Source organism: Pygocentrus nattereri, chromosome 24 (assembly GCF_015220715.1).
Source record: "Pygocentrus nattereri isolate fPygNat1 chromosome 24, fPygNat1.pri, whole genome shotgun sequence".
Taxonomy (NCBI): domain Eukaryota; kingdom Metazoa; phylum Chordata; class Actinopteri; order Characiformes; family Serrasalmidae; genus Pygocentrus; species Pygocentrus nattereri.
This window is the reverse complement of record NC_051234.1, coordinates 12,585,143-12,600,210: the sequence shown is the minus strand read 5'-3', so window position 1 is coordinate 12,600,210 and position 15,068 is coordinate 12,585,143. Positions and strand designations below refer to the sequence as shown.

The 15,068-nt window shown below is 40.3% G+C and overlaps 1 protein-coding gene across 5 annotated transcripts in view; it reads right to left on the bottom strand.

The window, feature by feature from the left end:
* The window catches only part of slc4a7 (solute carrier family 4 member 7), a 92,169-nt gene that overhangs the window by 58,144 nt on the left and 18,957 nt on the right, over positions 1-15,068 (bottom strand). For all 5 annotated transcript variants that reach the window (XR_005129592.1, XM_037534124.1, XM_037534123.1 and 2 more), the window contains exon 2: positions 9,873-9,954. Coding sequence is in view for 4 of the 5 variants with exons in the window: in XM_037534124.1 (XP_037390021.1) it covers positions 9,873-9,954 (82 nt within the window). In the remaining variant the exon portion in view is untranslated. The remainder of the gene's footprint in view (positions 1-9,872; positions 9,955-15,068) is intronic.

Genomic DNA, 15,068 nt, shown 5'->3' with positions numbered 1-15,068 from the left:
CTGAAGCTGCACAGTCACTGTGCTTTCCTGAGAAAATCCACTTTGTCAGTAATTAAAGGCGCCGAGTTCAGAACTGCAGCTGAGAGACTCAGCAGGCTGAGTTTAATTAGTGTGATCTGGAGCCTCAGAGTAATCCAGCTTAACACCATTATACCTGAGAGGGAGAAAGAGGGAGTGAGCGTGGGGGTCAGCTGAAGGGCTCACACATACACAACACTCTCATTATTACAGAAACACTTACACACACTCACTCCTACTGAAAAGCATCTTTGGTCTAAAGATGATTGCAGTTTTCTTCTGTTAACTGCTGTTCAAAACTCATTGAAACTATGTTAGTCCAAACCTGCTAAACTGAAAGGCCTGAGGGTCGACATCACAGTGAACTGTTTACACACGTGATACTGTTTCCTAAACAGGCCAGTCATGATCAGGACATCTTAGCTGACAGTTTATTTTCATATAAATTTGCTTAACAATTTATTTGTCGGGTAGCACCCGTCACATTCAGACATGTAGCATTCAGTTATTCAGAAATAGAGCCAGCCCACAGCCACACCACTACTGCAGAAGACCCAGTCCCCTCAGCCTCTGCGCCCCAATTCCTCTCCTCCACACCACCATAGCACAGCTCAGAGACAACCTCTCCCTGCTGGAGGTAGAGCTACTAGGACTGAAGGAGCAGATACAGACAGTCCACCAGCACCTACAGTGAACCCTTCAGAGACCAGCTCAGCCAAACCAAATACCAGCTGAAGGGGACCGTGCAGGAGCTGAGGAGAAACATACACTGTAATAAAAGTCCTAATTTTACAGGAAATAAATACGTTTGTACGGTAATTTTCAGGTTCTTATTTTTTAATCGAATACAAAATTATGTAAAATTACAGACAACTTATTTCAAGTATTCTGCCAATAATGACAAATTACATTTTTTTTTCGTTTTTGTACAGAGAAATTACAATATTATTTATACAGTATTTTTCTGTTTTTCTACATTACAAGCATATTTCTCAAAAAAGACAATAACAATCTGTAATTAAATAAGCAGCATATTAGACAAATGTCCATACTAACAATTTAACGTTTTTTTTCTTTGTACTTTTAAAGTATCTTATTAGTTTTATATTTTTTGAATAATTCAAACTCTGCATGACAAAAGAGCACAACTCGGTAAACTAACGAACATCCATCCAAAACCACCGCAGCTTAGTCGGAGCACAGCAGTCTGAAACATTCTGAATCAGGAAACTGAATCAGAAAATTGACAAACAAATGCTAGTCTAGGCCACAACACTGAGATTAGTTTAGATCCATCTAATTTAAATACATTTATATATTTAGTCTGTAAAAAGATTGACATCAGGAGGGACTGCATCCTAAAAAGCCTGGTCATGTATTTGAACGAAGATCAGAGTCTTTTGGTCAAGCAATAGTTGGTCCATTTATTATAATACAATTTACATGTACAATGTGTGTCAAGATATCAGGTATAACTAGATATTCAGGATCTCTTAAGATACCAGTGAAAATTACACCATTTGATATTTACAAATTAGTGGTAAAATTGCTGCATGTCATGTAATTGGAGAGATTAATAATTTACCAAAATATGCACTTTCACTAAATCTGTGCAATAAAGTGAAAGCAATAGTTTCATGAAGGTGGTGCTGTACAAACTTTAGAACTGACAAAATGATGTTATGATTCCAATCTAATGATTTAGCACTATTCAGCTTTATTAATTGCCATGATTAGGTATAACCAGGAGGAGTCTTTGATTTACTGATTTAATTAGACTCTGAATTTTGCAAGTAGAATACATAGCACTGATGCTATGTTTTTCTTGGAAGAAAACCGATGTCTAGAACCATAAATATGTAGCTTACTAAAGGTTTTCAGATGGACTCAGACAAGGTTAACATGCCAGGACCTGATGAAAGTGTGCTTTAAAAATGATGGAGTGACTGCATGTTCATGTCATTTGATGGAGTGACTGCATGTTCACCTTACCAATTAGAATTTGAGATGCTACTTCAACATCAGCAGTACGAATTCTACCTGCAGTTAATTCAGAACCTAAAGATATCTAAAGATAGATCACTTTAGGATCATTTTTGGCATTTACATCAGTAAGTTAGCATGATACAAAATGACCACTAGCTAACATCTAATTTTGATTGAATTTGAGCCGATGATGGTGAATAGCTAAGCTAAAGTTGTGTTTTTCACAAGTCTTGAAAAAGACTTCTGCTTGTCCATTTCTCTGACCTGTCAGTGATTATATGTTTGTATTTATGTTCAGGTCTGTCATTGTTGATGTGGAGAAGGACATGTGAGTGAACAATGGGGATTCACACTATTTGAAGAGACAGCAATGAGGATGATACTGAGCTATGGGATGTTGCCATTGTGATGGAGGTCAACAATCTTGTAAATGCATTCATCATGGTATGTGGACTCCTTAATGGCTTTGTTTTCAGCTTTCTGACAACTTGAGTTTGTCCAGAAGATCTTGATTAATTTTTCCACATGTGGTGGAAAGTAAGTTCATTTGGATGGTCTGGCGTTACAGGTCAGGTTAAATGAGTCTTTGAGCTCATGTTGGTTTGGTTGAAATTGTAGTTGTCTTCATGCTGATATTTAAAGTGGCATTTTAAAGAAGTTCGTTTTGCACTGTAAATTCTTGAGTACGCTTAGGGTGGGATGTTAATTTGAAGATATCACACCTCTCAACATGATTGAGGTAGGACAGTGCCCACCATATTTTTGTTGCTTAATTTTCCTGTGTTATCTTTTAGATTTGAGCTAATGGTGGTAAATAGCTAAGCAACAGTTGTGTTTTTCAATAAAGCTCAATTTCCTTGACACTAATTTTTATAGAAACTGAACCTATTGAACCAGTCAACAGTTCTTAAAATTTGCATTCTTTGTCTTACATCATTAGAATGACAATTTAATATTTTGTCTGCTTAAATAATTGACAGGTTGTTCAAGATATGACTTCTGGTCCATTATGTCTGATCTACTTCTAAAGTGCTTTATTTGGTGGGGGTGCAAATTTGGCCCATTTTTTGAGTGGGTAAAATAAATGTGAAACTTTGTCACTGCTTAAATGTTATTATTAATGTCAATAAATTAATCTCTACAGAACTTTTAGTGCCTTTACTTTGTTGGTGTTTGATCACAGTAATGAAAGAACATCTGCTAAAGAACTTTTTCATGCTATCCCTATCGAAGATTTTTATGTGTGAAGTAACAGTTTTTTTAACTGCATTAATTTTGTGCCATCACTTTAATGAAGGTGTTTGAACATAATAATTTATAACTTATTTTTGTTATATAAATTTCTGTAAATGTTTTTAAAAATATTTTACTTTAATTTTTACAGTTTTTGTTTGGCAGCCGCTGCTGCCAGTCATTTGACCTTTTTTTTTTTAACAGTGTAGATAACTTGAGGACAGGGAATAAGAAGAGAGTGCAAGGAAAATACTAAAAGGAAATTGCAGACCTGACACAGGAGCTAAAAAGAGAGCTGGTAAGCCTGAGACAGGAGATACACCTAAGAGACAACACCACAGAGATCCTCAAAGCACAACTACAGCCTCAGACTGCCCGCCAGAACACTGCCCACACTGAGCATGCCTAACCTTCTCCAAGCCCAACAGAGCCTGCTCCTAACAACACTAAACCAGACAACACCCAGATGATGCCACCCACACAAAGAGACCACCCTGCAACAGTCTCAGTCACACTCCCAGCCCCCCACAAACAGGAAAAGAAACAACAAACAGACAAAACTCCCATCACTCAAACCCAAAACTCACAGACCAGCAGGATAGGTGCACTGCAAAAAGACACTAATGTTACAATCCTCATTCAGTCAAATGGAAGATTCCTACAAGAAAAGAAGCTCTTCCCAAACCAGAAAACTCTGAAGATATTTTGCCCAAGAACGAAAGATGCCAATCAAATCCTCTCTGACAACATCCTTGACAAGCCTCCCTGCATCATCATTCACAGAGGCACAAATGACCTTAGAGCAGAGCAGGAGAGAGTTGGCGGACTGGTCTGCAAAGTAGCACAGAGGTCCGCAGAAACTTTTCCCAGCGCCAAAATCATAGTCTCCACCATCCTGCCCCGAAAGGACTTCTATCCCACCACCATTCAGACAGTTAATGCAGATATCTCCAGAGGATGTGCCCTCCTCCCCAATGTGCACCTGGCTCACCATTCCAGCATAACTCCTCATCACCTCTAAGACCATGTGCACTTAAACAGGCATATAGTCAAAGAGTTTACTAAAACACTGAAGGACGTAGCACTGGGTCAACAAACTCACATGACCATCAAACACAGAGGAAAGCACCCAGCAACAGAGAGGTTCTACCACAACCACGCACCCACTAGAAGCCCACCATCATGCAATCTCCCCCAAAGATCCCAGCCAGGACAGCAACTGTGCCAGCACAACCTGCCTCAACCAGTTTCAGCACACCCCATCAGTCAGACCTGCACAACAGCCCTCACAACCCAGAGCAGCACTTCATCACCCAGCAAGGTCTCCAGCACATCAGAACCAGCAAGATAGCTGAGGTACCAACACCCGACTACTCAGAACTCAGGAACACAGCCCACAGCAGCAGCGTTGATGCCCTCAGAGGAGCACCTGGGTGAGATCAAGCAATTATTGCATCTGCACTAGACTCATAAAAACTGCACAGGAGCTCCAGGAGGAGACAAAAATAAATAAATAATTCATTGTACATTGTGAATAACTGCTTTGTATTAAAACGGGCAAAGGTTGTACACTGTTAGAAATAAAGTTGTAAGAATACCATGCAGGTGCAGGTACATGACTCATTCATCAAGGTACAAACAGTATAAACGTTCCCTCAAAAGGTACAACAGTAGTTTTAAGGTCCAATTGTGTACCTTAAATAAGTTTTGCCTAGTGGAAAAGTAGATATTTTTATCTTTTTATAAACTAATGTTTTAAAACAGAACCATTTAATAAAAAGCCTGGAGGCAAAACAGGGTGTGTGGAGTCAGTACAACTTATAAAATTTAATTTCAGTGGATTATGGTACAGGTTATGTTCCCTGACTAAAGGTAAAGAGATGTACCCCTGAGGGTACCACTTCAGTGACAAGAAGGTACCCCAGTGACAGTGTCGTACCTTTTTTTCTAAGAGTGTATAAGAAAAGTCATTTAGATTAATAGGATATTAGTTGCTTTTCACAGTTCCTTTCATTTTAAACAGAAAATAATTAAATTAAAAATAGTCTCACTTTCAGTTAGTTTGTGCAATATCCAAGGCTTGAGCTCACCGGCCTAAATTATGATTTTCAAAACTCTAACAAAGACCTTGACATTATCATCCTACAGGAGACATGGTGCAAGGCTAACACGGTCACTCACTGCCCCAAAGAATACAGAGAAAATTACAGTAAAATCCCAAAAGCTACAGTACGCCACGGCAGATGCTCAGAAGGACTAATTATTTGGTCTAGACCAAATCTACAACAGTACATAGACATTGTAAAAACAGAAAAATACCTATTTTGGCTTAAAACAAAAAAATCCATAGGGTCTTCACACAAGGACCTGTTCCTCTGTCCTGTATACATCCCCCCCTTCAGAATCCCCCTACTACTCCGTACACGTTTTCTGAGTTGGAGAAAGAGGCGTGCCATTTCCAGGCCCAGGGAAATGTGCTCATCTGCAGCGATCTCAACACCAGAACAGGGACACAACCTGACTTCACACACGCACAAGATCAGCTTAATTAAAAGAAAATGTCCTTAATTAACAACAATTCTCTTTATCCCCCCAGAAACAATCACGACAATGCAACAAACAGGAATGGAAAAGATCTTCTGCAGCTCTGTCAGAGTCTGTACATCGTTAATGGTAGGACACAAGGGGACCCTCTGGGACAATACATGTTTTGCTCACCTCTTGGTAACATCACAGTAGATTATGATAACAGATTTAGACCCTTTCTTTCTCAGTGCATTCTCTGTTAAAGCTCTAACACCTCTGTCTGACCACAGCCAAATTACTGCATTCATTAAAAGTACAGAGACTAACGGCACTGCACACACCCAGCCCAGTAAGCTGTACAGCATCAGGAGACCATATAGATGGGCCCAAAACAGCATAGAGGAGTTCCAGAAAGCAATCAAACACTTTTAGACAGCTTTCTGGACACCACATACACAGAGTAAAAAATGTGTTAAACTGGCAGTATAGAACCTAAACACAATCTTTGAAAAAACTGCAAAAAAGGCAAAACAGAATATATCAAAACCTACACTGAAAAAAGAAGACGAATGGTTTGATCAAGAGTGCCAAAATATGCAAAAGAAACTCAGAAATCTGTCAAATCAAAAGCACAGAGGTCCAAACAACACTAAAATACGCCTTCTTCAATGTGAAACTTTAAAGCGATATAAACATACAATCAGAACCAAAAAAGGCTCAGTACACTCACAAACAGCTGACACTAATCAAGAAGCCAATCAGAACAAGCTCTAAAAAAAAAAAAAAAAAAAAAAAAAAAAAAAAAAAAAAGACCATGAAGAATTGGCAATACAAAACTGTGATATTTAAATCATTTCAAAACACTCTTTAGGAAAGTAGAATCAAATACAAATCCTCAGCAAAACAATATAAAGAAAAAGCTTGAAGAACTAGAATTAGGTATGAAAGAAAATCAGAACCCTTTAGACCCCTCAATTACTAAGCAGGAACTGCAGGAGAACATTAACAAACTAAGAAAGCCAAAGAAAGCATGTAGGCCTGATGGAATACTGAATGAATGAAATGATAAAAAAATCTCAACTTCTAAATTTCAACTGGCTATTCTAAAATTATTTAATCTGGTTCTGAGTGTAGGTTACATCCCTAAAATCTGGAATCATGTACTAATAACCCCAATCTTTAAAAATGGAGATAAATTCGACCCTAATAATTACAGAGGCATCTGTGTGAACAGTAATCTGGGGAAGTTGCTGTGCAGCATTTTAAATTCTAGATTTCAAAACTTCCTCAAGGAGAAGTCAAATTGGAATTTTACCAAATTGCCGCAGCACCAAATCATATTTACACCCTGCACATATTAATTGATAAATACATAAAACCAAAATTTTTGCATGTTTTATTGACTTCTAAAAGGATTTTGAATCTATTTGACACCAAGGATTATTCCACAAATTTATAGAAAGTGGTGTAGGGGGTAAAACATATGATCTAATTAAATCAATGTATACACAAAATAAATGTGGCATAAAAATTGGCAACAAACAAACAAATTCCTAGGAGCACAGAGTGAGACAGGGCTGCTGTCTCACTATTTAATATTTACGTTAATGAACTGGCGAGTCCACAGCTCCCGGTCTCACTCTACATGACTCAGAGATTAAATTTCTGCTCAATGCAGATGAACTGGTTCTGCTGTCCCCCACAGTTCTGCCTACAGCAGAACCTGGACCTGCTAGAGCAGTACCAGACCTGGGCCCTGGCAATAAACTTGAAAAAACCTGAAAATGACAAATGTAATGATATTTCAGAAAAGATGCAGATCTCAGGGGAAATACCACACATTTAGATTAGTTATGAATAACATTCAATATTCAAATAGTAATTGACCAAAACCAGTAATTGAAACAATTTATGGCAGTGAAGTGCGGAGCCCATTTACTAATCAGGAATTTCACAAATGGGACAAACATCCGATTCCGATTGAGATCCTGCATGCAGAGCTGTGTAAAATTATTTTAAAAGGTGCACAGAAACGCCACAAACAACGCACGCAGGGCAGAATTAGGCCGATTTCCATTGATATAAAAATACATAAAAGGGCCAACAGATTTTTGACATATTTAAAAGACAATGACCCCCACTCATTTCATTATAAAGCCATGCAGTACCAAGAGTTGAGCAAAGTCCCCTCATTCAGCTGGTCCTGAAGCACAGTTCAACACACACTAACACCCCACTAACACACACTAACACTTCACAGGTTCAGGACCAGAAAACACCAGGAAACCTAATTAGAGTGAACCAAATTACAAAACAGCTGAATAACAAACTGAATTCTATCACCTACTGGGAAACTCACAGAGCAAAATGCAGTGTTATTTGACCCTAAAACGTCAGTACTGCGTAGCAGATTACCTGCCCACACTGACTGACCGTAAACTGAAGTCCACCGTGACAAAGTACAGATTCAGTCAGCACCGTCTGGCCATAGAGAGGGGCAGACACAGGAAGGAGTGTATAAGGAGATGATGGTTGATTTCCGAAGAGTGCGAGCTGACCACCCCACACTGAACATGACTGTCTCTGCTGTGAAAATCATCAGGAGCACCAAGTTCCTCGGTGTCCACATCACAGATAACCTCACCTGATCCCTCAACACCAACTCCATAGCCAAAAGAGAGCCCAGCAGCACCTCTATTTCCTGCGGAGACTGAAGAAGGCTCATCTCCCCTCTCCCATCCTCACCATGTTCTACAGGGGGACTGTGGAGAGCATCCTGAGCAGCTGCAACATCGCTTGGTTTGGGAATTGCACCACCTCAGACCGCAAAACCCTACAGCGTATAGTGAGGACAGCTGAGAAGATCATCGGGGTCTCTCTCCTCTCCATCATGGACATTTACACCACACGTTGTATCTGCATTGTGGACGACCCCTTCCATCCCTCACACAGACTTTTTTCACTCCTGCCGTCTGGCAGAAGGTACCAGAGCATTCGTGCCACCACTGCCAGACTCTGCAACAGCTTTATTCCTCAAGCAATCAGGTTTTTAAACTCACAAGGACTGAGCACACTATGTCTGCACGTCCGCACTTTGTACTTTGTGTTCCTTGTTGCACCATGTTGTTCCTGGTGGAATGTAATTTCACTCCACTGTGTACTTGTACATAGATGGAATGACAATAAAAGCCTCTTGGCTTGACTTGACTTGACTTCAAGTCTTGGCTACCCAAGGATCAAAGACTGTGCCAACAGTGCCATCAGAATCCAAATTTGCTCACATTAGAACAGAATTGTTTACCAAAATCACCAAATATGTCCTGTGTTAGAGAATCTTCCCCCCACAGAGAAGCTGCCGTACGTTCTAGGAGAACCTAAAGAGTTCTGGACGTGGCAGCGCCGTACGTTCACACCTGCCACACTCTGAGGGACAGTGAGTGACCACACCATGTCAGAGATACACACATATAAACACGTACATTCTGATCATTATTATTATTATTATTATTATTATTATATCTGTTCTTGCTTTATACATGTTATTGCTTTTTTTGTATATATTGTACTTTGTTCTTAATCTCCCTACAAAAGCTTTGGTAATATTAATGAATATTTAATAATAATATTATAATATTAATTTGTCATGCCAATAAAGCAACACTGAATTGAACTGCCCCGCGACCCTGACGGAGAAGCGGCTAAGAAAATGGATGGATGGATGGATGGATGAATTGAACTGAACTGAATTGAGAGCGAGAGAGAGAGAGCAAGCGAGTGAGCGCGCGCGAGAGAGAGCGAGAGAGCGAGAGAGAGGAGAGCGAGACACACACACACACACACACACACAAAGAGAGAGAGGCAAAGAGGGAGAGAGACTACCCTCCACTTATTTAAACTGGTCAAAATGGTTAGTTTGAGCAACTGCCTTGTTCCTTTACAGCTGCTTAGTTTCAAGCTACCACCTGGCAACACAGCAACCACCTCATAACCTCCAGGCAACCACCCATTATCACATATCTGATCTCCTTAAAGGTCTGATTTCAGTGCAGTGCAGCATAAATGTACATTTCAAAGAGAAAATTTAAACAAGAATAATATCTTTGACTTACTTTCAAGCTCCTCCTTCTCGAAGTTGGTGTGGATGGTGGAGCTGGTCTTCCCCAAATCCACTACAGCTTCATGATCGTTGCCCTGCGCAGGACAACAGAGAGATGAAAGAGATGAGAGTCTGTCTGTGGGGCAACACAGCAGAGCACTGGCTCACTGTAAGGTCAGCAGGCAGAACCAGCAGAGTTCTGCTCCAAACTTAGATACCATAGCAACCACCTGAAACACTGTAGTAACAACCTAGTTACAACCAACTTTGCTTAGTGGTTGCTGAGGTATCAATCACCTCGAATACTATAGTAACCATCAAGTTACAACCAAATTGGATACCTTAGCAACCACTCAGCAACCACATGAAACACTATAGCAACCACCTAGTTACAACCAACTTGATTACCTTAGCAACCACTTCGCAATCACCTGAAACAGTACAGCAACAACCCAGTTACCAAAACAGTACAAATATCACAAAAAGATTTTTACACCAGGACGAGGTGGAAAAGTTAGAATATCACTAAACCCGAAATGCAAAAAAAAAAAATGTAAAAATAAAAAAAACAGAAAAAGGTTTTTCCTGAGTAAACGATGATGTATCAAGGTATAATACCATGATTCCTACAGACGGTCTTATCACAGCACAGAGCTTTTCAAAGGCTGTTTTTGACATTCTCAATTCCTGATCAAAGCCTTTGAACATTGAGCTCCAGAATCATCTGGTGTGTTTGCGTCCCCAGAAGGGAGGTGGATGTGAGAGATTAGGTGGCGCTGTTGCTCGTTCATAAAATATACATAACATCTGTGAAACACCTGAACGGAAACCCAGCCAGAGTGTGATCTGTGCTGCAGGTTGCGGCAGGTAAGAACTCCGAATCCTTCTGATGCACCTGAACCACAATATCACAGCATGATTACACTCACCTGACTGAGCTTTTCACTGAGAACTTCATGTTATTTAAACTGAAACTGATTTTTCATGTACAAATATTCGCCGAGGCTTATCTATCAGTGAAACACTGGGCAGTGTGCGTTATGGTGAGCACCATCACAGTGATTCACCATCATCAAAAATGAAGATTCTTGTTTGTTTTTCAGCAAATAAACAGTAATTGTACACTAAACTACCTGCACGTGTTCTCTGTAGAAGACGTGTTTACTTATTCACATTCAACAAAACATGAAATCTGAGCTCCTCTCAGTTTCACTCCACGGGTTCACCATTAAAAGCGCAGGAGAGACTCCGCGCCACCAACATAGAGACTGAAAACACACAGTGGTTCGGTTTACCAGCGACAAGCTGAGGCTGGAGACTAGGGTCTCCCTGGAGCCTCTCAGATACCCAGAGGAACGTTAAAGAGCCTTAAACGAGCTCATGGGAGCCAAACAGAATCTGCGTAGCTGTGAGACAGTCTCAGAGCTCAGAGACAGATGCGGAGCTCAATCTCAAACAGGCAGCCAGAGCCAAATAAAATGCCTCTGCTCTCTGAACTGGACCTGGCCTTCCATAAATGGTCAACATCTCCACAGGTTTTCCTCACAAAGGGATTGCAGACGGCACAAGACGGAGCACAGCGCCTCCAGAGCGGCCACAAGGAGACACAACCGAAACACAGGCACTAACCTACAAAAACACAGATCACAACTCTGACTTCAAATCAAATTATTTTCAAATCAAATCAAAATATTAATCAAATTATTATATTATTTGTATAGCGCTTTTTACAACAGATGTTGTCACAAAGCAGCTTTACAGAATTTCAGAAAAGACAAAGTTTTAACAGGAGTGTAAAAATGTACAACCCCCCCTCCTGGAGAGAACCAGAAGGACACACAGACACGGCAGCACTCTGAAACAGTTTGGCATCCCTCCGCTCCACCGTCCACAAACTTGAGTGACCGCGTGTGAGCAGCAGGACGACAGCACCAGTGTCTCAGTTTACTATAATTCCCTGTGTCCATGAACCCCTGGATCTGCTGCCTTTATCTAGGGGGGAACATTCCCTACCAAAAGCTAAACTGAACGAGTGAGTTTTCAGCCTAGTCTTAAAGATTGAGACTGTGTCTGAGTCCCGAACAGTTTCTGGAGTTTGGGGGCTTTATAAGAAAAAGCTCTTCCCCCAGCTGAAACCTTCTGAATTCTGGGGACTATTAATAAGCCAGCACTCTGTGATCCGAGTGGCCGTGATGGCTCATAATGAGAAACAAAGTCTTGTAAGTACTCGGGAGCAAGACCATGTAGGGCTTTATACGTCAATAAAAGGATTTTATAATCAATACGGAATTTAATAGGCAGCCAATGAAGTGATGATAGCACTGGACTAATAAAAATTCTCGTTTTAGTAAGGACCCTGGCTGCTGCATTTTGGACTAGTTGGAGTTTGTTTAAATTCCTGCTCATGCATCCTGACAGTAATGCGTTACAGTAGTCTAGCCTAAAAGTAATAAAAGCGTGTACTAGTGTTTCTGCATCACGCAGGGAAAGGGCATTTATCTTGGCAATATTGCAAAGATGTAGAAAAGCTCTCCTAGTGATGCTGCCTATGTGTTGATCGAATGATAAATCTGAATCAATTGTAATCAATTGATTTTTTGCTGCTGAGCCAGGTGTGGCTGGAAAGTCGGCGAGATTTAAGATTAAATCTGGTGATTTACTTCTTGCTAATTTTGGACCCAGAAGGAGAACCTCTGTTTTGTTACTGTTTAATAGGAGGAAGTTACGTGACATCCAGCATTTCATGTCTTTTACACAGTCCTCCATTTTCTTTAACCTGTATTTGTCATCAGGCTTGGCTGATATGTACAGTTGAGTATCGTCTGCATAACAATGAAAGTTAATGTCATGGTTACTTATAACCGTGCCTAACGGTAACATGTATAGTGTAAAAAGTAATGGTCCTAAAATAGAGCCTTGCGGAATTCCAAATCTCACTTCTGAATAATTGGAAGATAAATTGTTTACCCTAACGAACTGATAACGTTCTGATAGGCAAGATCTGAGCCATGATAGGGCTGTCCCTGTGACTCCAACCATGTTTTCTAACCTTTCTAAGAGAATATTGTGGTCTATTGTATCGAAAGCTGCACTAAGGTCAAGTAGCACTAAGAGAGATATGTAGCCTTGATCAGAGGCAAGAAGATGATCATTATTATCTTAACTAGAGCCGTTTCAGTGCTGTGGTGTGGCCTGAATCCAGATTGAAATTTTTCATAATAATGGTTCTTGTGTAGATATGAACTAAGTTGTTGGGCTACAGCTTTTTCTAAGATCTTTGATATGAATGGTAAGTTAGAAACAGGCCTGTAATTAGACAAAATGGCGACATCCAAGATTTGGTTTCTTGATCAGGGGTTTGATAACTGCTAGTTTAAAAGCTTTAGGTACATGGCCCAGACTAAGGGATGAGTTTACAATAGTTGAGATAGGCTTTATAATGACTGGCAGTACTTCTTTGAGTAATTTTGATGGAATTGCATCGAGTATGCAGGTTGTGCAATTTGCAGAAGAGATAATCTTCTCTAGTTCTAGCTGTGGGAGTGGGTAAAAAGTTTCCAGGCTCTTTTCTACAGCTGTGTTTTGTTCTATATCAGCCAAGTCAGATGACAGGCAAGCTGGATTTGACACTGTGCGTTGAATTTGTTGTCTAATATTTTCAATTTTATTATTAAAGAAGTCCATAAAACTTCACTAGTGAGAGTTGCTGGAATTTCTGGTTCAGTTCCTGCCTGATTTTTTGTGATTTGGGAAATCACATTAAAAGTATACTAGGATTATACTTATTATTCTCGATCAGCAAGGCCAGATATGCTGAGCGAGCTTCAGTGAGGGCATTTCTATACTCCTGACTTCTGTTTAACTTGTCAGTCTGTAACGCAAAGAGGAGATGTTATCTCAGGACTCCTAACTATTTTAGAGAACTGAGTAGGGCTGACAGATCAATCTCTCCTATATCGAAATTGCAATTTAAGACTGTAGATGTTTATAAATTACAGTCTACATCATCAAAACCAAACACCTTAAAGTTCTAAGAGGGGAAATTTAACACTTGAGTTTGAGAGCTGCCTTAAACAAGTAAAGAAATCAGATCCAATCAAATCTCCACATTTTGTGACATCACAACCACAATTTAAATTGCAGTTGCAATATTAGACTGAAAAATCACAATTACATATCCTCCCAAAATCAGTCAGCCCTAAAGCTGACCCAAAAATACTGTCAGGCAACCTAAATTGTCCAAAACATTCACTTGTTTACAAGATATTTTTCTCTTGGATTTTTGTGCTACCATACTGCAAATTCCCAAAAAATGACTAACGTTACATGGTGCATAAATACATCAAGGAGAAAAAGTTGACATTTCCTACCAAAGTCTGAATATGAGACTTTACTCCCTTTTAGAATATTGAACAGAACACAGAGATATAAACATTAACACAGTGTTTTTTCTGTAAATCATTCTGTAGAGAGCAAACTGTCCTACCATGAACATCAGTGCCTGCTTTATCTTCAGCACTCAGTGTTAGCAGCACTGCTCAGTGTCTCAGCATGTTGCTCAGTCGTGAATAACTTAGCAGGGTGGAACAGTAGAACACAAATGTTATTTATCAAACTGTTGATAACAGAACAGGAAAAATGGTTCCAGTGTCTGTACCTACTGATCAGACACTGATCCGTCCATACTCCCTCCCGATTGGTTGACCCCTGATGAAGCTCCAGAGAACGTCTGGGGACAGATCAGCTCTCATTATCACACAGAACCAGGCAGAATGAGGTCTGTTTTTCCACTTAAGGATCAGCTATTTCTGCCAGGCCCAGCCAGGCCCTTGGTGAGACCGCGCTCGGGTGGGCTCTGCGCTGCATCGTATAATTCGCTCTATGTGGAGCTCCGCCTCCACAGTGTGTTTGCTTAAAGCCCCAAGACAATACTCCGATTCCCATCATCCCTGGCTGCCCTGAGGAAGGCCAGGCACAAAGACAAGAGTGCCACAGGGATCCCTGAGAAAGCAGGGAGGGCATGACGGACACAGAGGTAGGCAGTATGACCATATTCACCGGTATCATATGTTTGTTTATTACTCTAAAAAACACAGATTTAAAGGCATTCAAGCATTATTTTTGCATATCATGTCCATCAGAGACTGAAATCTGTAACTCTAGATATCAGGCCTCGCTCACCTGGGTGCATGTTTGACATGTGCTCTCA